Below are 25454 nucleotides of genomic sequence, written 5' to 3'. Positions count from 1 at the left end.
GAAAGGGAATTCCTTTAGCACTCCCTTTTCATGGGATGTGACTATTGCCTGTGCCACTCTTTAATCTCCTACAGGGAAGAAAAAAAAACGTTTAAAAATTAAGAAAAGGCTACCTTATGTGCAAGCCAACCATTTGGATAAATGTCATGCTCAGCCTGACATTTCTCACTGCCAGTCCTGTGGATAGCTGAGCAAGCTGGGGCTGCAGCCCCCAGGGGATAACAGGGGAGACACGCAAAGGTCATTGTGATTGCAGTGGAGCAGATACTTTAAAGCAGAACCCGAATATAAAGCATTGTAGCGGCTGGCATGCAAATTAAAATGTAAATAAGGTTGACAAGCTTTCCAGCAAGACATCAAACTGCCAAAGGGCAATTCTGCCTTCTCCAGGCCTTTTTGCCCTTCATGAGCATGCTACAGCTGTTTCCTTGGCCAGCAAGGATAGTAACCTCTAGGGGAAGGAGGCATATTAAAGTTGTAGTGATTCTTAGCAGCTGTCACATTTGCAATGGTTTCTTTTCAGAATGTTTCATAATCTTTTTTTTTTTTTTTTTTCAGTGTACTTGCCTTAGAAATTTACATTATACAATCACTCTACATTAATAAACAAAAATATGCATATATCCATGGACAAGCATCTACTACAGTCTTAAATCTATGAAATTCTTATAAGCTTCATGAAAGTAGGGTAATTGTGAGAGACTATTCCAGGCTTTTGACATAATTATATAGCAAAGAAATCAGAAAGGTGAGATGAGAGAAGAGAAAGTCATTCATTGAATTGTATTTAAAATGTAGCAGAAACTAGAAAATATTGATAAAGGTGAGATGGGTTTTTGAAAATGAGAAATAGAAGAGACATAGCTGAGGTAGAAGTCAAACGATACAGAGTCTTGTAGTTCTTGGAATAGATTCACCATCAGTATCCTGTGTATGGGAGATATGTGGGTAAAGATGATTATTATTACTTTCAGAAGTGTGCTTTGATTTTATCTTTTTTATTATTTTTATTATTTTCCTAGTGATTTAGTTCTTTTCATTTTAATGACTGGCGGGAATTCGAGTATATTTTAAAACACATGTGCATTTAACCAGCAGCCCCCTTGTCATGTCTCCCCTCCCTTGGAAGGGTTCTGCCCTCTGCTACCAGTGCCCTTCAGAGCAGCCGTTTGGCAGGCACTGCGCAGCAGAGCCAGCTGTGTGGCAAACCTCTACAAAGCTGATTTTTGTTTCCCTTTGTCAGTGCAAGATACTTGCTGCCTGTTGGGATGCTTTTAGAGGCCTCCTGAGCCAGCCATCTCAAAACAGGAATGGTTTGCTGCAGTAATAGTGTCTGCTAATGTCTCATTACAATCAATTTAAATGCTTCAACTCCACTGAGAGCTAATAACACATGAAAGTCAAACCAGGCTCCTAATTTCAAAGACATATATTTTTTTGTAATGAACTGAACTATTATGCCCCGTTGAAAGCTCCACTATGAAAGGATTTTAAAGCTGCATTTGTAGGGTCATTAGGAGCTCCTCTTATATATCTTCTAAGCTTTGAATAGTCAGATATTCTCAGCTTTCTGTTTATCTTCAAAAAAATAATTAAGCTTTATTTATTGCCCTTTGCTAAATACATATTTAATAGTATTAAAAAATTAAAGTATGACCTGCCTAGCTTCCAGCAAGCTTCCCATTACATTTTATAGAAAAGACAGTTTGTTTCACTGTCCTTTATTCACTTTATTCTGATATTTCCACTCCCAACTCAGTCTCTATCAACTTGATTTTCTTTCAACTAAGTGGCCTTGTAAAAAGCAAAGTTGAAGTAATGATAGCAAATTGCACCTGAAATCATCATGGGCCACTCTTCAGATGGAAATCTGCCGGGAGAATGGAGACAAATTGAACCCAACGAGCTCAATACATGGCAGAAGTTAGAGAAACAAGAAGAAGATGCATACATAGAAAGGAAAATCAAATGTATTGTTTTTTTTGTTTGTTTGTTTTTTTGTTTGTTTGTTTGTTTGTTTTTCCAGATCTGGAATCAGTGGGATATAGAAAGCTTTGGGAAAACAGAAGAGCAGTTAGGCTGAAGAGGGGGAATAGAAAGCAGGCTTATGTATTCTTTGAAAATGTAAAAGGAAGTCTTCTCCAACTTATTGTATACAGGTAGTTTAAGAGGAACAGTGGAGAAATGAGGCAGATGAGTGGGAAGGACAGAAACACGGGGATCAGACACCCTGGCTGGGTAAAGGACAAGGAATGGGGCACATGGAGGTATGCTTGGCAGTGTGCAAGTGAAGAAATACAGGGTTGGTGCTCAGCAGCCCAGGGTGTGCTGAGGGCTGTGGGAGCTGCAGAGAGGATGCCTGGCTCTCACTGAGCCTCTGGTGGGGTACAGATGGAGGGTAAGGGGGTGTATGAGCTGGGAAGTGTGGAGCTTTGTGGCTTTGCTTGCTCTGCAGGGGTTGTGGTGCTAAAGCTACTAAGAGCTCACAACTGTCCACTTGTTTTCAGCTCCTTGCCACAGCTCACTGATCCCCAGTGTTAATGCTCATTAAATCTTTAGTAATCTTTAGTAGAATGGCCCAATCAGTCGTAGCCCCACATGAGAAGTGATGGGACAGTGGGGGCAGAGACCGTGCAGGCTATTTTTGCCATGAAATGCAGTGTGTTGTGAAATTACATCCTCTAGTTGTAACAGAAAGAGTCAGGAGAAGGGGAGGTCAGGGTTTTGATTTGTCATGTTTAGGACAGGGGACAGAAAGGACAGAGCACAGACAAATACCCTGCTGCTATTGACAAGGGCAAGGAAGACTGCTCCACTCGGTTCCTCCTCTCCTCAATGGAGATGGAAGTTCCTCTGGAGGATGGTAGCTCTGACCTGAGCTGTGGGAAAGCCTGAGCCTCTCATTTGGGTCCCTAAAAGATTAACCCCAATAGGCTGCAGTCAGACTTTTTGAACCCCCTGCCATCTACCCACCTCAAGGTTCTGGGTGGGAGGGCAGTGAACAAGAAGGGATCAAGAAGTAGGACTAGATTGTGATTGGTCTCTTTGGCATTATTTTGGTAGCACATCTCTGCAGGAGGATGACCAAAGACTGCAGCTTTAAACTTAAGGAGTAATATGCAGTCATAAGATGTACGGGACTGTAGCCTTGTGAAGGAAGGCAAACCAAGCAAATTGAAAAAGTTGGTTTAACACAGGCTACAGAAGAGAGGGGGGAAAAATATATTTAGCCATTCCTAGCATATCTAGACACTGTTCAGACCGTACAAGAATAGTCCCAATTACAAGACAGCTTAGTTGAAGCTCTGAAGTTTAACTTGGCCTACTGCACTGGCAGGTGAATATTTATCATCTTCTTTTGTTTGTGCATGTGGCACCAGGGAAAGTACATTGCTTTCCCATTGAAGTCCAACACAACCCTCTCAAGATGAAAAGATAACTCATCCTTGAGATCAGGAGTCTTTGGTGGGACCAAGCAGCCCCTTGGACCACTAGGAAACAGGCCAAAGAGGCTGCCTGAACCCTTTATGCCTTCAATTTCTATGGCTAGACTAGTACACTACATATCCGTTTAGGAGTGAATTTTGCGATAAATTTATCCAAAGAAGATAGCTCTCTATCACAAGAGTTTTATCACAGGTGAAAGCTAAAATGGGTTTATGAGACATTCTTGAAGCATTCTCTAAGTCCACAGGCAAATATTGTTACTCCACAAAATGCCACTGCAGTCGGATTGGTTTGGGCGTCACTGATCTTGTATGAATTAGCACAAATTAATTTTCACATTAACCTGCTTACAGCCATGAACACTGCACTAGGTACTAGGGGATTCAGTTAATTACAATAATAATACTTCTGTGCTAATTACAGGGACACACCAAAAAGGTTTCTGTAGCAATACTGACCCATTTTATTGCATGTAGGCCACTGGCAGTAATGAGCTTCATCTGTCCCAATTGGAATGCAGTCATTTTCTTTAAGGTCTCATTTCTGATATTTGCAGACTTTTTCAAAATGTTTTCACTTGCTAAGCTATTCCTTCCTGTCTGTTTAGCTCTGTTCCCCTTTAAATTATTATTTTTAATTTCAATATATTTCTAGTTTTGACATATTTCAGATTACTATATTGCATTCTCTTCTGCATTGTAAGCTAGGAGGAATGATCCTTAAAAGGAGCAAAAAAAGCTTCAGATGACATATTAGGAATAAAAGCAGCTGCAAGGAGAGCAGAACACCAGAACAGAACGTTTGGGATGGTTGAAGTGTCTCAATCTCTGGGGAGCTTTAAGAACAAATTACACAGGCATCTGTACAAAGATATAATTGTGGCTTATGCTCCCTGATGCCTTTATGCTCCCAAGTGGCTTTGAGGCTGGCAACCTCTGGTTCCTCTTCACTCTGAGGGCTCAGACTCATGCTCCAGTTGCAAATTTCTGATGCCTTGCAACCATGTGAGCATGTGCTGTTTGTCCTTGGAAAATGCTAGGCAATGCAGTTTGATGCAGTCTGTTACCATAGAATTATAGAATCACCTGTTTTGGAAAAGACCTTCAAGATCACCAAGTGCAACCATCAACCTGACCTACTGAGTCCCATCACTAAGCCTCGTCCCTTAGTGCCACATCCACATGTCTCGTACATACCTCCAGGGATGGGGACTCCACCACTTCCCCGAGCAGCCTGTTACAATGCTTGACCACCCTCTCCATGAAGAAATTCTGCCTAATATCCAATCTAAGCCTCATGAGGTGCAACCTGATGCCATTTCCTTGTGTCCTATCACTTTTCACCTGAGAAAACCTGAGAAATCATTGAGGCCTCAGCTAAATCATCCCATTGTGCTTCAAAAAATTCAGTCAGTTGCCACCACACAGAAGACACTTAGGAACTCGATCACAAACACCAGCCCATAATACACTTCCAGATGATCTCACCCAAGCCACTCTCTTTTGATCTGAGTATGTGTCTTTCTAGGGAGAATGCACAGGAAACTAAAGTCATAACTTGTTCTTCAAGAAGTTTAAGTTTTTGTGGGTTTTGACTCTCCTTGTCCAAACTGGCTCTGAAAGTTGTATGGGTGTGACCTTCATCAGGGCTAAAACACATAGGTGATCATCTTGATCTACTGCCTTTTCCTACATAGATCATACTGGACATTCACAAGTGGAAAAGCAGAAAATCAGAGTGTCTTGAAGAAGTGAGCCTACCAAGGCTGAACCAAAGCATAGTGCCAATAAAATATTACAGAATATCACCATTTTTGTCAACAACCTCTTCAGGAAAGGGAAAGGCAGTCTCCAGGGAGTTACATAATAAACAGATGTCAGATAAATCTTAGGGAAAAGCCATAGATTGTGGTCTTGAAAAACTGTCACCGTATTAAAAATTATGATTTCCCCAATGAGAACGAGTCTAAAAGAATTTGCTTTTCAAGGGAACATATGGCACTGCAATCCAACTGCTGTCACTAGCTGTAGGCTGGTAACTGTGGGGAAAGTCTGTGCCAGTAAACAGTTAACATTTTCAACAGCCCCTTTTTCTCTCTCTCCCACCCCCTCGCTCCATCTCTCTCTCTGCATTCTATATATGCACACACACACACACACATATATTATGTATTCTCTCTCTCTCTGTGCATTGAATTGAGGTAGGGTAGTATAAAACACTGATAAAACAAAAATAACCACCATGGTAGAAAAACAAAGCAATCACAGAATGACTGAGGTTGGAAGGGACCTCTGAAGATCATCCAGTCCAACCCCCCTACAGAGCAGGATCACCTAGAGCACATTGTGCAGGATAGCATCCAGGTGGGTTTTGAATATCCCCAGAGAAGGAGACTCCACAGTCTCTCTGGGCAACCTATTCCAATGCTCTGTCACCCTCTGTTCACTTTAGAGAACAAACTGCTGGTCCTTGGGAAAAGCTGATGAGGTTGTCATTCTTATTCCATGATGCTTGTCAAAGTCATGAAAGAATACAAAAAGCCTGGATATCAGGTGGGAAATTTTCAGCACTTCTGTTTTCTACTAATCTTTAAGCCTTGTCCATAATGTGGCTCCCCAGCACAGCAGGGAGACAGAAGAAGTCTTCTTCCTGCAGGATTGACCTATGTGCTGTGGTTAGGCAGATTTGGGTGATCCATTACAAGATACTAAAGAATTGGCACAGGGAGCATAAAGGGTCTTCCAAATATCTGTTTAACTACAGATAGTGCTTTATCTGGGAAATGATACCCATAGTGCCCGTCATAAGGAAGGGAGAAAAAGGAATGATGTGCAGTCAGGAGACTGAGAGATGCATAAGTCTCAGTAGTATGTAGAAGTACACTTTAAAACAGCTTTAGAAACAAACAGGGAGGTAAATGCAAAATGGGATAAAAAAGTGATAGTTTTACTTTTTTTTTTAGTAAAGTTGAGAAAATTTTCCACATATCAGTCTTTGAAAATGCATTTAATTTTTAGAAAAGGAATATGATTGACGTAATGTATCTGTTTTTTCAGGGGATCGTTTGATAGTGTATGATACAGGGCACTGCCATTTAAAACAGCATATAGATTAAACGCTGTAAAAGAGAGGCAAGCATAGCAGGTAAGACTGAAACAAAAACTGGATTGATTATTTAGCAAAATGGAGATTGGTAGGTGAAATAGTGCTCTCTCTGTAAATCTGTCGTGCGAATCAATATACAATGGAAGAGCAATTTACACAAAGTCACTGTGTTGGTGAAAAAGCCAATAAGCAGACTTCGATGGCATTTACTTAGAAGAATGAATCTAGCCATTTGAGGACTGGATTCTGTGTGTGGTCTTCCAAGAGTTATGAAATGCCAAAATTTAAGTAAATCACAGACAGGATTTGAGCAGTTTATCAAGAGGATTTTTGGTTTTGATTTTCTGTTAAAGCTGGAACTGGGTTTAAGAAGATCTTGTCTAGCTAGGTCTTTGTGCTTTAAAAGTTCTCTGGTTCTGCGTGTGATGAGCTCAAGAGTGACAGCAGTGATTATGAGACATTTATTTGATTTTCAGACATTATTCCAATTTTACATGATCTGGTGATCAAGCTAAACAACATTTCAGAGCACCCAGACCATCAAATATAGCCTCTGTGTCTAATTGACAGCCAAGTGCAGAACATATATGTTTGCACCTAGATATCCTGTTGCACAGTACTCAAAATATTCCTTGTAATAGGCTAAGAGGCATGCAGGGAGCTTGACTTATCCTGAGGTAACATATGTATTTGTCTTTTTAAAATTCATTCAGGCTTGTAATGTGCTCAACCCTTCCCTATTAGTTGTTTGCATTAATAATGGTAATCCTCCTTAATCAGGAAGCTGTTGCAAACTAATGTAATTCTGTGGCTGCTTTCAATACTGCCTTTTAGAAAAGATCGATATGCTTGGGAATGTTTTCATCCGTTTTATTCCTTTCTTCATGCTTTCCTTTTTGTTCAGGACATTTGGGACTTATTTACTTATTTATGGTAAATATGGATACTTTTGTTTCTAGTTTTTCTCAGTTCTTTTCAATTAAGTAGAGTGTCCCAGACAGCCTTAGGAGATGGCAGAAGATACCCTCGTGTGGAAGAGCAGTATGACTATCAGAAAGTGAAGGAGTACAGAAGGAGGTAGTTCTATTACCCAGCAGATTTCAAAGTGAGGAAGGGAATGAATCGTTTATGAATTGCATTATTCAGAATAAGAAAATGGCACTAATCACAATAGCAAAATAATTCAACTAAAATCCCACTCTGCGCTGGTGCGGCCTCACCTCGATGTATTGTGTGCAGTTCTGGGCACCGCACTACAGAAAGGACATTAAACTGTTGGAGAGTGTCCAGAGGAGGGTGACGAAGATGGGGAAGGGCCTAGAGGGGAAGACATGTGAGGAGCGGCTGAGGGCACTGGGCCTGTTCAGCCTGGAGAAGAGGAGGCTGAGGGGGGACCTCATCGCAGTCTACAACTTCCTCGCGAGGGGGAGTGGAGAGGAAGGCGACCTATTCTCCGTTATCACCAGTGACAGGACCCGTGGGAACGGTGTTAAGCTGAGGCAGGGGAAGTTTAGGCTGGACATCAGGAAGAGGTTCTTCACCAAGAGGGTGGTTGCACACTGGAACAGGCTCCCCAGTGAAGGAGTCACTGCACAAAGCCTGTCTGAATTTAAGAAGTAATTGGACTGTGCACTTAGTCACATGGTCTAAAATTTTGGGCAGACCTGTGCGGTGCCAGGAGTTGGACTTGATGATCCTTATGGGTCCCTTCCAACTCGGGATATTCTATGATTCTATGGTTCTATGATACTTATCCCTGTTTATTTTCAAAAAAAATTCCTGATAGTCCTTCTGATCTCTGCTTTTGCTGGTCTGTATATCTATCCTGGTATGTGTATCATAGTTCCTGCATCAGGTAGTACTGGCATTCTCGCTACTACTTAGTTTTCTGCTTTAACCTATACTTTTATAATGACTTGTGGAGGTTTTTTTTGTCTGTTTGTTTTTGGGTTGGTTTTGTTTTCCTGTTGGTTTTAGCTTTCATGCTGATTTATGGAATTAATAAAATCACATTAGCTGACCTTCCACTCTATTTTAAGAACTAAACTCTTTTAGGAACCCCATTGTTATCTCTTCCCACTCTGAGTATATCAGAATTTAATGGAATATAAGTAGAAAATTGGCATATGATGTCTTTGTGAAAGTTTTCATGAAAATTTTTGTAAAACTTCAATTGGGAGTTTTGAGCTCTGATTTAGCAGTTGTTTTTGTTTGTTTGTTTGTTTGTTTTCATTTCTGTCTGAAAATCAGATGGGTCAGACTGACCTACCTTTCCCCTTTTATATCGAAAAATTCTTGCAGTAGTCATAGTCACATCATGTTTCTTCTTAATCACGTTAAGTTGTTATTGATCCTGAAGATGAACAAATAGGATTGTACCCTTTTTCTTTTCCCAACAAGATCTAGTGCAAACCAAATCCAGGTGGCATCTTATGCATACTATGGAAGATACCACCTGCCCTGGTCTGCCCCCAGCTCTGTATTGCTGCCTCTTCACTTTTGCAGGTAGAGTTTCATGTCTGAGTGCTTCACAGTCTGCATCAATCAGACTCAGCCAGGTTAGCATAAGTAGTCTAAACAGTCTAACCTACTTAAATCTCACTGAAACACGTTTGGGAAGACTCACATGAGCTATGTAGCTGATGTGGAGTGGCACACACAAGACTTTTGGAAGGAGGAAACTTATAAACAGTTGGAGGCAGGGTAATAATCACTTAGCATCAGAGCCCAAAAAAGAGGAATAGCTAGCCCCTGTAGATCCAAGGTTAGTGAAAACCACAAAAACTACTTCCCTGTATTGCCGTGCCTAAGAAACTCTATCAACAGTCACCTCTGTATTTTGTTTTCTCCTGTCAATTCATGTCTTTAAGATCTGGAAACAGGCTAAGTCAGCATCATCATTAAGATGATATGGCTAATCAGTATAAAATGCTCAGCTCCCAAGAAACAGAACTACTCTCGTTAAAAAGAAGCAAGAAAAAGCAGTGAAGCAATAATAACAAGTAACAATTGCCCCAGAACTATGATTTCAGATGGGGTGTTGTGGAAATTGAATAAATCTCTGAAAATAAGATCCTCCGCCACTAGCCTGAAGCAATGAAATAGCTAAATGAATTAGCTTAGCTATTAATAGAAAGCAGTTTTTTTTTTTTCCTTTGCAATGTCCCACATAAACATTTGTTGAAGAGAAAGGATTCCAACGCAGGGAAGCTTTTTTCACCTTGACAGAGAGTCATCTTGTACCTAAAACACCAAAGATATCTTTAAACATTGCTGCACTGTACAAAATGGTAACTCCTACAAAGCTATCAAGGTTAATGAGACATATGCTATTCTGCTGGGCAAGCATGGCTGTGCAAGTCTTATGCCTGAGGTAAAGAGATGTGCCCAGCTTTTCCAAGATCTCACACTGTGCTGCCAAGGAAGACCATATGTGATATGTTTGTTGCAGAGCTTGCCCCTCCTCAGACGTGTGCACACAACGTTGTCCAAGATGTCAGCTCAGTGTAAGCCTCGTGGAATTTGAAAAAGTGCCCCAAACAGTCCTGTTTAGTTTGGGTGTGCACCAATTCAGATAAAGGGGGGACAAGTTTTTGAGGATACAGTAAAACTCTGTGCAGGTAAAAGGTTCCCAAAATCTTGGGAGAGAAGGCAAAGTTGTTTGTTGAAGGTGTTGAGTGGCACACAGTTTTCTTCAACAGCTGGGAGAAGCTATAAGAAATTCCCAGCTGAGAGTGCAGGCTGATGCTTCATAAGCCAAGGATAGGCTTTAAGGGGATGGGTAGAACAACACCTCAGTGGCATACAAAGTCCTTGTCACTCACTAACAGCTTGATTAATTTTAGTACATCTCTTTCATTATGAGGCATGAAGTTGCTGAAACTGAAGCTTCCAGAGACTAATTTGGATTGGAATTACATTCCCCGTGACTATGAATAGAGCACAGTCTTAGTCTCCTGAATGTATCGTGGGAGGAAGATATCTTTTCAGGTGTATTTATATTCAGAACTAACACAATATAAGGGTTGTATCTAATGGTGCAACAGATGGAAGAAGCATTATCTTCAGTAATAAAGTAAGTGAAAATAAAGTTAATAGTGACGTTTAGGCAATGAGGCCAGCTACAGAATTAAATTTTAATTTGAAGGCAGGCTCAAGTGTAAAGGCTTTACCTGTATATTCATAAAGGAAGACAATCAACTAATATCAAAAAATAAAGAAATTAATGGTCCTACTGTGCTGAAGTTTTAAAGGCCAAAGCAATGAGTAAAGTCAGTAAATATGCCTGTGTCATTATTGTTGAAAGGTTCCTGAAAAGGTGTGTTGAAAATATTCCAATAAAAATAAGCCAGTATATTCAAACTCATAAAAACTAATAAAATGTAAATGTATCTTCCCTTTCCTCAATATTGAATTCTGTGTTTTTCATTTCCTTTGAGTGAGCTCAGGGGAGTTGTATGACTGATAAGAAATAGAAGCATAACATGTTCTGTTGCTCATTGCATAGTGAACGGAGTAAGGCAATTCAAGCAATATTTTCTCCTATAAATAATGCACGCTATTGCATTGTCTATTGATGGCATCAGAATTGTATGCATTTTTTCCTGTCAAGTGATGAATTTAACTGATGTTAAATCTAATTGATCTTTTGGACTCATTAAAAGCATAGCACTTGCCATACCATATTAGATCCAAAGCCAATCTTTTCCAGAATCGTGTCGCTGGCAGTGGACAACACCAGACACAGCATGTCTGGTGAATATAGGAAGCAAAGGTACAGTGAACTGTACCTAACCACAGCATGCTTCTTTGAGGTCTGTGGTAACTTCTTAAAGAATAAACAAATATTTTTCACCATCATTAACTTGCTACATAAAAACTCGCAACCTCAGACTATAGAAACTATAACTAAACTTCTAATCATCTAAAAACAGCAGTCAAGGTACTTTTGGCAAAAAATGGTTCAAGATAAAATGTTAAACAACAAACAAAATGTCATAAAAAAGACATAAATTGCTAACTGTAAAATTAAAAGCAGTTCACGTATTTTTGCCCAGTCCTTCACTTTTGCTTCCAGAGGCTTCCAGAGCTGTATGATGCTAGGCACCTGGCAGGTGTAGCTAGGGACACATCAATCTGTCACCCAAATATCTGCCTTAGGTGCTGTAGTATGGTTACATAGCGTGTAGTATGTCTTGTTCTTTGTGACTCACTCAGGTTCACATTATAAATCAGCAAGAATCAGACCCGGTCCTCCGAACTCTTGATACCGGTCTGCTAACCTTCCTCTGGCCTCCATGTGTAAGATGGGGTGACTGCACAGCATTGTGGGTGAAGGGCAGAAACTACTCACTTTTGAAACAAATGCATTCTTCTATTATTTTAAATCTTAAACCATTCAACCAAGACATCTGCTAATATGGGGCAGAGGGAAGAAAAAAAAAAAAGATTTACATAAATAGCACAAATAATATTGCCATAATAATAGTATCATGCTCATTGCTATCTCAGATGTTCAAAGCAGAACGTTTGTGACTTGCTGCAGTAGCACACAACTTGTATTTCCACAGAACAGAACAGTAAAAAAATCTCAGAAGGCTTAAACTGGCCTGGATCCACTGAAATGATGCCAAATTGTTACAGACGCAGAAGCTAGTCTGGTAGCTATTCCATTATTATGGTGTCTAGAGTTATTTGACATGCCCTTTTTAAGGTGATAAAATTCTCTCTCTAACTAATGCCTTTCTAGTTGATTTTTGCTTGTTTGTTTGCTTTTCTTTTGTCTTTTAGTAGTGTTGTCTGTTGAAATTGGATGATTTGAGTTTTCCTTTCCTTCCACACCACCCCAGTCGAGTCCAAGAGATATATATTGCCTTTTCCAACCTCCCACTTACATTATTAGCAATCATTGCTTCACCATTTGCTGTAGTGGGTTAGAGATGCATTATTTTGGAAGCACAAAAGCAGCAAAAGCATCATTTATGAAATCTGTTATCATCTAGAAGCAAACAGTGATGATCCTGAATTACACTGGAAAGCAAATTTTGATACCTGCTGACAGAACAAATTTCTCTCTAGAAATGCTAACACTGAAAGAGTTCAAGCTAATAAAACCTTGGACTGTGATGCTGCACTTCTATTTTCACTGTTGTATACTTTGTCAGCATTTCAGTTGCTTAACTTTATTTATAAGATCAGGTTTTTTTTTTTTTTAAGTTCTCTAAATTCAATCAAAGCTACAATCTTTATTATAAACTTAAAAGTGAAAAATAATAGTAGTGTAACTTTATAAAACTCTGCAACTCTTTCTCATAAAAGAGCAGCTGCATCTTTATTCATTTTTCTTAGTTGTTCTTTATTTTATTACCAAAAATTATCATGAAACCATCAGATATAAAATCTCTTTGCTATTTTTAGATTTAGAAATTATTTGATTTTTCACTACAATTTTCTAAAAATTTCTTGAGGTTTAGTCTCTTGCATTCATTTTTGGTCTCTCAAATACACCTTAGACTTCCAAGAGCTTTCTTGTATGCTCAAGTACAATAAATAGTCTTTTAGGCCATTTCCAAAGTGATTTGGAGAATTTGAACCTAAGATTTCAATATAGTGCTTATTTTGATTGAAAAAGTCCTTGGCCCATATGTATGAAAGGACTTAAGTCACAACAACACAACATCACATCCTATCCGCAACATCTAGGCTTCCACCATGGATCTCATAAACTCATGGTACAACATGCGGAGGAGCTTAAGCACTGAGGAATCAGTCTCACAAGAGACTGCAAATTCAGTCAAATCTTGGGCCATCAAAAGTTAGTCCATAGGAAACTCAGAAGGAAGGTGGATATTTAGAAACCTCCTCCACACCATGTAGGTACCCACCTGTACAGTTGTAGAAGGGGAGGCGAGATGTTAAGTGTTTAAGTCACTTCAGCAGTAAAAATGTTGGTGCCTGCATAACCTCAGATGCCCAAGTGGATTAGGCAGGATTTTGTAGATCGTGGTTTTGACCTTGGCCAGATAAACTTGACGTTTCAGTTTAGGTGCAGTACTGCTAGCTTTTATTGTTGTTGTTGTTTGTTTTGTTTGTTTGCTTGTTAGTTTTTAAGGGGGTTAGTTTTAGGGGTTTGACCATTTACCTTGTTTTCATTTCTCAGTATGTGACCTAGGGAGAAGTCTCAAGGTGTTTGAAAGGCTATCCAGTCTTTTCAACCTAAGCAAGTGCTTTTCGAAACAAACAATTACATTAATATTCAAAGGTTAGAATATGTGTGGGTGCCAGATTTAGCACTTGGCAAGCTGCTGGAATGGGGCAGAAATGCAAACACCAGCTCCCTGTCTGCATATTCAGGCTAGTGTGTCCTGTATGAAGCAAACAAATGTTGCTTGTTCAAACTGGTGTTCATATTTGATAAATACATTCAGTTTTGGCCTTGGTTGGGTTTGGGGACAATTCACACTGTAGTAATTCAAGCTGACTCCTCTCTCTTCTGACTACTCAGAGAGCTGAGCAAGCCAGTTTCAGAAAACAGACACCTGGAAAAATAGATGCTTGGGGCAGCACTGCTGGGGTTAGCAGACACTGATGTCAGAGCCCTGAAAAAATAGTATTGCTGTCGCTGCATCCAGACCATGGCTGGCAGCAGCAATCTCCACTCCTGCACCCAAAGGCACTAGCTCCACCTCTTCAGGGCTAGTAGGTTGTACTTTCACCCCGGGACAGCTAAATTCAGGTCTATTTGCAATGCTGTTATCTTGCACCATCTCTGAAGCTGAATATGAACAAGCACCTCCCTCCATTTCTTCTACCCTGTTTCTTACAGTGACATTTCCAGAGCCATAGGCCACCAGACACCATTATATGATCTGGTCTGACCTCAGCAATGACATAGGTTACTGTTTGCTCACCCATTTGCTGTTTTGTCTAATATCTAACTTTATCGGTTTCTTAAGCAACTAGAATTAGTTTGTGAGATCATTAGTGATGCAGGCAATGGGTAGGACCTTTGCAGATGGATTTTGGTAAGTAAAAATTTGGCATATTTCACTAATGATGCACTCTGGCAGCAATACGTTCTTTGTTCTTCCTTTCTTGAAAGGGCATGAAATTAGTGAATCAGCCTTAACTGCATTTCTTGTCAGTATGCCACAACCTTAGCGCCCTTTTAATTGTGTAGGAACCTTTGAAGTATATTATTTAGATTCAGTGCTGAGTTTGAAGGGAGCACAAAGTGTTTTTTCTAGACTTTAGCACTGCCACTTGCTTGCACTTAGCAAATGCAAAGCTATTAGGAAGCAGCTCCTCTCATATGACCTCATATATTAAGAAATGCTAAGAAGAAAGGACTTTTTCCCAGTGGGAAGGGCTACCATGGCAGTTCTGAAAGCAGAAATGGATCATCGCTTGTTCATTTTCTATTCACATTTCAAATGCAGCAGTCACTGTAGTATCTAGGCATCAGTAAAAGAAGTAGGAGGACTGAGACTAAAGAAGCTGATCTGAGCTGGGTTAAATACTATCTGCATTGATGGCCTTGCAGTTTTTGGTCCAAGAATTTCTTGGGAGAAAGGGGAAATTGTACATTTTTGTATTTTTTTTTATGCACCAAATATGAAGAAGGTACTTTAGGAAAATGTGGACCCATAAATTTGGTAATTTTCAAATTATCTATGTATTTCAATTCAAAGGAAAAAAAAAATCTCAGGATCACAAAGAAACAGAATTATCATTCATGCTTTAGTATTTCTTAATGAAGCAGAGAGCAGTACCTTGAACCATGTATTTCCACTACAAACTTATTAGAGAAATTTTAACATGTGTTGTGGTTTCAGAATGTCTTCTGAAAACAGAGAGATCATTTAATTCAGAATAAATTTATAGTCAGGTAAAATCAGTTAAATTCCAGATGCCCCTGCAAGCTAGAACATAAAATGTAATATCATCTGACCAACCCATAGTCATCTGTTTGTCTCATGTGCTGGTGTTGGAGTTGCAAATAGCTGGATGCTGTGCTAGAGAGTCAGATTTTCAGTCCTCTCTTCTCACTCTCCAGATTGGTGTCTAAATCTGGGAGTCACTCCCACACCTCACATACAGAGTCTGCCTGGGACATGGTTGTTTATTAAAGGGAAAGCTGCCATTGCGGCTGCTCTGATGCAAATCATTCAGATCCTTGGCCTCATCCAGGTATACAACATCAAAGAGACTGAATTGTACTATGTGTTTACTGTGTACTATGTGTTACCATGTATCCAGCACATGACACAGACCTAGTAAGAACCCTGAAATCTTAGTATTTTGTCTGTATGCAATGGACCGACATTGTGTGAGGAAAAGAAATAGGGGCTCTTTCTTTTTAAGGTCACCTTTCCTATTTGCCCAGAAGAAATGTTAAATTCTGTTATAATGAAACAGAAGTTAAACAAAGCCCTGCTTGGAAGATGATTATTTACTAAATAAATTTTAGAGCAGGCGAATAGAACAAATATGACTCACAGAGAGCAAATTTAAATCCTAGACTGGGATAAACATCTCAAAACTCAACCCCACTTTACAAAGCAACACAGGTTTGGAGGAGCCTTAGTTCCTTTGAGGATTCGGGCTTTTAAATCACTGAGAATTTTAAAGATGTGCTGTAGGTGAAAGAAATACCAAGAAACAATCTAAAGAATAAATTTGAAATACAGTCTGCATGTAGGAGTGTCTCTTCTCCTGACATGCGGAATTTCAGCTGCAGTCAGTGAAGTCACAGGTACGTGGGAAGATTGAAGAGCCATATAACACAGCAGCGCTTCCCAGCTGATTGGCAAAGTAGCCACTGTCACTTAAAAGATCAGTAGGCAATGCCAAATAAGCTCAATGGAGAGGGAGTTAAAATTCATCATCAGAAGAAGGGAAACAAACAAAACAAACAAACAAATAAACACAAACCCAAATTAAACCCCTCTGGTAAGCCAGCTTGAAGGTAGCTAGCATCTGTGCAAAACGTGGGATCTTGGAAAGGTCAGATGTTATTATCCAATGAAAAGTTAAAGGGCATTGAATAAAATGAATTAGTTGTTGCTGCAAAGCATCTAGACATTCTGGGAACAGAGCCAGTGTGAACAACAAATGATCAAACAGAAATAATGCTGAGATATCTGCTAGGAGAAAATGAGAATATTGCTGTATTACAGCATTCTCACATAGCTCAAACAGCAACAAACAGCGGACCAATAGTTTGTAAATGCACAGTGACGATTTGTTTGCTTAAACTGAGAGGAGTTGTGACCTGATGAGATGTACCTCCATCCCTTAAGGGAGGAAACCTTGCATGCTGTTTTCGCTTCTGCTCCAGACTTGCTGTGAAGAACTCTATATCCTCCTTCTGAAGCAGTCAGTAAAATAAAACATTGGAGTGCAGGGAACATCATCTTTTCACTGGCATCAGTCTGCAACATCTTACTCTTCAAAGTGTCACTGACTCACTGAAATGTTTTTTGTCCACCCCCTCAAGTTAGCCTTGTATCTCACATTGGTAGATTTCCCAGTTTGGGGTTGAATTACAACTCTGTTGCTGGAGTATTGACTTTACATTGTTGGTTTCAAGGAGTTAAAGATTGTTCCCAAAACTTCAGCTTTTCCTATTGCAACCCGAAACTCAGCACATTAGGCCAGATGAGCAGGGGGAATGCTCTGGCAGGATGGACTGTTGACCAGGCTGTAAGAGGAACGTGTCCTTTCAGAGAGGAGCCTCGCCAAATGAACCCTTGTCCCAGCCCTGCCCCGTGTTGCTAGTCAGCAGGTCACCATGTTCTATAAAGCTGCCAAAAGAGCTGTGAAGGAGAAAATTATCTGGGAGCTCATTGTAGGCCATCTTTACACAGCTAAACAGGTCTGGAGTTTATGGGATCACCCACCCTTAAGACCCAGTTATGGCTCCACCAATAGTTTGTAAATGCACAGTAATTGTTTGTTTGCTTAGACTGAGAGTTTTAGCAGTTTTGGTCCTAAGTGGGCTGCGTTAATAAGGTGGCTTATTGCTCGCACAGGAATCTCACAGCTCTTTCAGGGATAGACTTTGATATATCTCCTTCAGTTCAGTGGGATTTTATACTAAATGCTTGGCTGGAGAGTGACTTTGCATGGACAGAAAGTGATGGGATGAGGGGGAATAGTTTTAAACTAAAAGAGAGGAGATTTAGATTAGGTATGAGGAAGAAATTCTTCACTCAGAGGGTGGTGAGGCACTGGAACAGGTTGCCCCATCCCTGGAGGTGTTCAAGGCCAGGCTGGATGGGGCTTTGAGCAATCTGGCCTGGTGAGAGGTGTCCCTGCCCATGGCAGGAGGTTGGAAGTGGATGGACTTTAAGGTCCCTTCCAACCCAAACCATTCTATGATTCCTTGATATAAGTCATTAGTACATCATCCCATTGCCCCTACCAAGGTATCTCATTGTTTGGAAGGAGGAATGATATAGTGGAGGCCTGCTTTCAGCATCCTTTTTGCAGAATGTATGGTATCTGATAACACACTTTAAAGCTTATTTCCTTTTCTGAAACTGCAGGAAAGACGGTCTAGCTATCTGAGGGACTGCACAGTCAGTGTGGAAAGTGTTGAAATGTTCAACTACTGCAATAAAGAGGTCATATATTTACCTAAAATAATATGTTAATCTGAGGTTCTATTAGACCTCAATTTTCAGGACATGCCTTACACTCATTAATTTAATATTCATTTACATTTAGCAGCCTTAATGATTATATAATTATATAGGTCAAGAAAACTAAAATATCTTCATTCTCTCTCTTTTTTTTTTTTTCCTTTTTTTTTAATCTCCTTAGAGTACGCTCGGTTTGAGGCAAAAATCCATGACCTGCGTGAGCAGATGATGAATCACAGCATGAGTTCTGGGTCTGGCTCCCTGAGGACTAATCAGAAGAGGTCACTGTATGTCAGGTGAGTAGAGAGAGCTTTCTCCTGGGAATATGTCACCAGCTACCTGGTCTGTGCCTGACTTTTGTGTTGTGGGTTCAGCTGGGTGTTGAAAGAACTTTAAGGATCTGAACTGAATTGAATTGAGAAATGCATCAATCTTACAAGCACAGCATCATTAATGTGAAAATTGGATAAGGCCCTATTGCTTAATCCTATCATTTCAAGCTGTTTTCAAAGAGCATTGTACTTTTATAGTGATTAGGTTTTATGAGATGAAGATTTCTTACCATCTGTCAGCTCTTTGATATCCGAGATGGATTTTGTGGTGTAGTGATGCATTTCTGCGTTTCTGCGATTTTGTGGTGTAGTGATGCACGCGTTTCTGCGTGAGGCCTCGCCCAGACATAGAACAATTGTTCTTATAAAGAACAATTTTTCCGCAAGACATTCTCACAAAACAAGGACTATTATATGCTATGCTAAGTATGTGACAGTCTGCTGCTCTCCTCTTGCACGTGTACCCTTTATCAGTCTGCACATCTATCACACTGCAACAAATTTACCATCTACCTAGCAAGATCAAATATGCAGATGAGACCCTAAACAAGCAAATGTAGGTAGCTTAAATGGGGTAGTGAATAGCATAAAAACTGCCAAACTGTAAGCCAGGTGTAGTAGTGGACTGCTACAAGTTTTGCTTGGACTGTGTTTGCTTGGACTGTCTATTGCCATAGTCATTGCTGGCTGTGAGACTGGGAGTCACCCAATTGGCCCTAGCAAAGCTCTTGCTGTCACTCATGCCTTTTGGGACTTTGGGAGACTATGGGACTCTGTGCCAAATATCTTAATAGTCTTAATAATTATGCTTCTCTAGGCTTCTCATTTTTACTTTTTTTTTTTTTTTTTCCTCATGCTCAGCATATAATTTGAAATTCCTGACAATCATGAAGTAAAGGGAAGCAATTTGTCAGCCTCCAGGCAGTGATAATTAGTCATGGGGGAGCTAATTCAGGTGATAACATTGCAGAGATCCAATTAAGGCTAGATTCTCCATTTTGTCATTATGCCCTCAGCATGAAGGGATAAGGTAACGCAGAAGGAAGGAAAAAAATTGTTAGCGCTGATGGTCTTATTCTAGTGGACAACAACCACATTAAGCACTAATTGGTACTGTTGCCAGAAAGGGCAAAGACTAAAATGCTGTTACCAGAGGGCTATTGGACAAGATCAGGTTGGAAGCATCATGCGGTGGGTATTTTCCAGACCCAACAACGAGTGACTTTGTAGTTAAGAGTTTTGGTCAACTCCTTGAAATTGCATTTTTAGAAAAGCTACAGTCATTGGGCATGTAGGTACATATCCAAGCTTACTTTGCTTTGAGGTAAGCCAGAACTCAAAACGTGAGGAAGAACAGTGCAAGAAATCAAAGCCAGCAACCACAAGTCAATTCAAGTGTATATATAAGTGTCTAATGCAGGACCGCGAATAACTTACTGGTTTGAGCTGCAGCAAAGCTCAGTTACCCCTGTATCAGCATCGACCTGGTAAACCCTGCTGAGAACCAGGGCTTATTATCTTGCACACAGAGCCAAGCTAATATATCTCTGCTGCATCTGGAGTAGCCTGGTTCCTCTGTACAGTGTTGCTCTGTTTGCACTGATGAGCCTGGCTTTCTGCTAGTTCATGAATTCTGGATGTGGTCTGTCTCACTAAGCTGATATGCCCTGGTGCTTCACTGCAGGAATCTTTGGTGTCTTAGCCACATATCTAAATATCACTTCCCAAACCATAAATGTAAAATCTGTTCTTTTATTCCAGACTTGCTCCAAAAAAAAAAAAAAAGCCCTAAACCTCTCAAGCAGAAATCCTCAAAAGCCTCAGTCTCTTTTATTAACATGAATTTGTGCAGTCAAACCTACACAATTGGCTGTGTCCAACTCTGAGAAGTCTGCTTGAGAAGCTCTGTATTTTGCATATTATTATAATGTGTTTGTAGTGCAGCAGTGCCTGGAGCATTGTGCTAGGCACTGTTAGTTCAAATCATACACTAATTACAAAGGTACCTTATGTCTACATTAAGCACTGTAGAAAAAAATAAATGTGGGCTGGGAAATGTGCTTGTTTTCTGAGATTGAAATTTTTACGGCACTTTATGCATAAACTCCTTACAGCTAGCAACCCCTGTAAAAAGTCTAGGATTCACCATATTTTGGTATTCTTACAATCCATGACACTTCTATTTCAGTTGATTATTCTGGCCAGCGTCTGCAAAAGAATCAGAGGCAAATTACCATATGTTGCAAATCTGTAGCTGTAAAGCCAAGTCAAGTTTGCTGTTTTCCACTCTTTGGTATCTAGTGATTTTCCTGTCCTTCACTGAATACAAGCATAGTCATTTTTTAGCCAGAGAGTTTAATCAAAGCAAATTCCAGTGCAAGGAAATAAAATTAAGTTCTATATATGTTGTTAACAACTGAAAATGCACATAATAATCTGCTCGTTGTAAAGCCTAAAGGAAAGAGGGTGAGAAAAAGCAAAGCTCTGTGAGATTTCCCAGTGGATGCAGGGCTCATTAAATGCAGGTTTTTCTTACTTACCTCACAATCTCTGATTTCCCCCCACTCCCACCATCCTCTGGCTTATGCTGTTGTAAGAAAACCCATCTCAGTGTGCAGCCACCTTCCATCAGTCTCACTGCTGTCTCAGAATCCTCTTCAAAAAAGTGACATGCCAATAAAATCGTTTTTATATCCAGCATTTTGCTTGCTGTCCACTATGCAGGCAACATCTTCACACTGTTCATTTTGTTTCCCCTAACTTTTAATGACCAGAGCATACTTCTATATCTTAGCTAGTCACTCTGAGGCTCTCTTTGGATAGAAAGAGAAGGACACCTCCAGGGAGGGAATCTTCATGCATCTTATTCATCTAACCTGTTCTAGACATCTGCTTTAGAATTATTCTCTCCACAATATATGTTTCTACATCTGTATCTAGGGGGCAATCCAGCCCCCTACTGTAACAGCACAGTTTTAATTAAGATATATAAAAGTAGTTATATTAAATGAAGTGAGGTGAGAACTTAATGTGGAAATAATGGTTTGAATATAGGACTAGAACAAGTTGGATGAAAGCAATTAAAAGTCACATTTAAGCAATGTATATACTACATCAGGAAAACAATTGCGAATGATTTATTCAGGATAAATTTTGTAGCTCTGACATGGTCTTTTTTTCTGTGCATAATTTTGTGTTTCTTATTTATTTATTGTTTTATTGTTTTATTTATTTATTGTTTCTTATTTATTTATTTATTTGTCTCAGTCTGTCTTAAGACTTTCTGATGCCTCCTAGAATATTTTCCATGAATTTTCTGAAAACGTTTTTTCAATACTTACTATTCCTTTTGTATCATAACCTATGTCTCTGGGATGTTTTCAGAAAGGTCACACCACTAACGGCAAAGTATTAAGAGACTTCAGGGGAGGACTGAGCAGTGGGGCATGCTGTTAACTCTTTTAGGAGCTCACATCCTCTTTGCCAATCTCTCCAATGAGGAAAAAAAAATACAAAAAGCAAAAAGCGAGAGAATGCATGTGAAAAATAGCAAATTCTATTATTTAGAATTCATTTGTTACTGATGTTAAATTAATTTAATTTGAATTAGCTGAAATTCAATTATTGAGGACCAATTCAATTCTTTTCAATTCAATGGGATTCATCTATCAGCTCATGATTAATAAGGAAAGGAAACAAACCTTTCACCAGCTAAGTGCTGTGCTGTGCTATATACACACGTAGTTTTTTTTAGTATTACACATGCAAATTTTTATCTTGCTTTTCTCTGTATGTACTCAAGCTTTTAAAATCCGCTCTTGTAGAACTATATATTTGGTTGTTTTGAAATAGATATGTGCTTTCCTTTGTCCTTGTAGATCCAGATCCATAGCTGAATTTTTCAGCCAGCTTGTGAGAACTCTTAGGAAACGCTAGATGACATTATTTAACGTAAAGACATGACAGCCTTTTGAAGGTGTTGTGGTTTAACCCAGCAGGCAGCTAAGCAATACACAGCCATTTGTTCACACCCACCCCACCCACCTCACCCTCACAATGGGATTGTGGAGAGAATCACAAAAAAGGGTAAAACTCCCGGTTGAGATAAACACTGTTTAATAGGATGGAAATGGAAGGGAAATAATAATTATGATAAAAGGATATACAAAACAAGTGATGTACAATGCGTTGCCCATCATCCACTGACCAATACCCAACCAGACACCCAGCAGCGGCCTCCCCCCTGGTCAGTTACCCACATATTTATTGTTCATCATGACACCACACGGTACGGGACATCCCTATGGCCAGTCTGGGTCAGCTCCTGGCTGTGACCCCTCCCAGCTCCTTGTGCACCCCCATGTACCTCACTGGTAGGGCAGCACCAGAAGCTGAATGTCCTTGGCTCTATGCAAGCACTGCTCTGCGACAGCTAAATATTGGTGTGCTATCAGCATTAATTCTCATCCTAAACACAAAGCACAGCACCATACCAGCTACCAGGAAGTGGATTAACTCTATCCCAGCCAAAGCCAAGACAGAAGAGTTAAGCATTAGGGAAGTACAGTACTTTACAAAGTTTGGTGAATACAAGCAGCCTTTGAAACTTTAGTATAAAATTATACAGCTTTGGAGGAAACTGAGAGCTTAAGCATGATGAAGGGTTTTTGTTCAGTTGATTTACTAGTTTCCTTCTGAACTTAAAGTACTTATGCTAGATTTCTGAGCATAAAAATAGATACTTCAGTAATGCATATTTTATTGCTGCTGGATGTACAAAGGAAAGGATTTCAAGGACTCACCTGGCACCCAAGAACTGCTTTCTTAAGTTGTGTTGTTGATTTACAGATGAAAAATAATCAGATAAGCTTAGAATAAACAGCCACAGTGCCTTTTAATCTTTATTAAAACTAGACAGCTTCTGAAATAATGTCTGTAATTAAAAAATCCAATGTGCCAAAACCACAAACAGGTGCTTTGGTATTGCTATCACTCAGCAGTAACAACTCAAAAGCTTTATAGATACCCCAGTCCTTCCACTGTTATTTTACTGTTTAAAATCTGTTTGATATCATCAGTGACTAAAAATCAGTGCACCTAATCATGGCTACTTGTTGTCTTATATTGACAGACTGATCAAGATCACTGACATGCAGATATTTCAACTTCAGCACTACTTTGAAATATATCAGTGCAACGCAAGTTGTACACTTAGGTGTAAAGGTGGGTGTGGAAATCAGAGCTGGGACAGGGCTGGATCCAGATGTAATTTTGGTAGCTGGAATTTCTCCTAGCTGGAATTAATGCTAAACATTTTGTAGCTTTGATAGGAATGTGCTGTACAAACACAAAGCATTATGTGTTAAAAATGATTGTGTTCTGGTTCATTTCCATTGAGCCCTAAGGAACAGAATCTGAAGATATGCCATAGCAACTTAGCAACAGCTGAAAGGAAGTCAAGGCTGAGACACTTTGGGATGTTTATCCAATTTCCAACTTCCAATTTCCAGCACAATAAATTCGCCATTAGGTCTTAGACACCTTTATGTGCATTTCCTGAGCTTCTTAGAAATCAGCATGATGCTGTATAGCTTCGAGAGACTTGATTACCAACAAATCACAGAAATTCTGACTTCGGAACTTTGCTGAGTTACAACTGAAGACTTTGGCTGAAGCAGTTTGTGAAGATCGCATGTGGCATGTGGGGCTGGTTTTATGTAATGTCTGTTACAGCCACCCTTCAATCTCCCTGTCAGTTTGGAGGCAGTGAACCCCCATAGGCCACTGAGCATCAGATCAAGGCGCCATGGGCTAAACTCTCCTGGGAGCACTGCACAGCAGGTTGTGATAAGAGCAGTCTGACATTAACATGATAAATGCAAGCTGTGGAGACATCTTGGTGGTGAAATCTGAACTCGTGAATATATCAGCATTGGTGACAGAAAACTCTGCTCTGTAGATTTAGAAGGAGAAATGTGATAAAGATGTAATTTATTTTTCTCTTTTCTTTTCTTTTCTTTTCTTTTTTTTCTTTTCTTTCTTTTCTTTTCTTTTCTTTTCTTTTCTTTTCTTTTCTTTTCTTTTCTTTTCTTTTCTTTTCTTTTCTTTTCTTTTCTTTTCTTTTCTTTTCTTTTCTTTTCTTTTCTTTTCTTTTCTTTTCTTTTCTTTTCTTTTCTTTTCTTTTCTTTTCTTTTCTTTTCTTTTCTTTTCTTTTCTTTTCTTTTCTTTTTCTTTTTCTTTTTCTTTTTCTTTTTCTTTTTTTTTTTGAAGGAGTTGCTGAGGGAAACAGCAGAGGTATGAAATGGTCACACCTATCTATTGCAAGGAGACATAATATATATAAATATCTATATAGAGATAAGTTAGTGTGAAAATGTTATAACCACATGTACATGGTCTTCACTTAAGCTAGTTGCTTAGTCTCTCTCTAGAGCTGGTGGAATGCTTTTGGCACTTTCAGAGTACAATTCATCTCATTCGGAAGTAGACATCTGAAATTGCTCAGGCGAATCATGCCCTAAAAAGGTCTGTTTCTCACAGTTGAGTGGAAGGAGCCTCAGGTGATTAGCTGAGTTGTAAACATCTATATTACAGTCACTTAAAGCTGTGAGACCTGAGCCACACCCACACGGGCACACGCAGACACACACACACATGCACAGTGTGCATGTGTGTACCTTGTAGAAGCGGTAACATCAGGCTCTATGGCCGTTTATTCTATGACTTTTTCTGCTGTGTGTTTGAGTAAGTAACTGCGACGTAGCTTTGAAAGTAGTCTGGTTTGTTCTACATGTTCTTATCCCCCAGAATTCTGTCTATATTCATTTGCCACTTTCATTAGTGCTGTTAAGAGTGTTTGATGATAGACCCATGTTCAGTGCATGGTCCTCAAGCTGGGTAAATTTACAATTCATGAAATATCCCA

At 39.6% G+C, this 25454-nt stretch overlaps 1 protein-coding gene across 32 annotated transcripts in view; it reads left to right on the top strand.

The window, feature by feature from the left end:
• Nucleotides 1-25454, top strand: part of DLG2 (discs large MAGUK scaffold protein 2) — a 1043894-nt gene that overhangs the window by 924595 nt on the left and 93845 nt on the right. For all 32 annotated transcript variants that reach the window (XR_010828657.1, XR_010828656.1, XM_048080922.2 and 29 more), the window contains one exon: nucleotides 18379-18493. Coding sequence is in view for 30 of the 32 variants with exons in the window: in XM_048080922.2 (XP_047936879.1) it covers nucleotides 18379-18493 (115 nt within the window). In the remaining 2 variants the exon portion in view is untranslated. The remainder of the gene's footprint in view (nucleotides 1-18378; nucleotides 18494-25454) is intronic.

The sequence above is a fragment of the Anser cygnoides genome, chromosome 1, assembly GCF_040182565.1.
Source record: "Anser cygnoides isolate HZ-2024a breed goose chromosome 1, Taihu_goose_T2T_genome, whole genome shotgun sequence".
Lineage (NCBI taxonomy): Eukaryota > Metazoa > Chordata > Aves > Anseriformes > Anatidae > Anser > Anser cygnoides.
The sequence above is the reverse complement of the archived record's forward strand: the minus strand, read 5'-3'. Positions and strand labels throughout refer to the sequence as shown.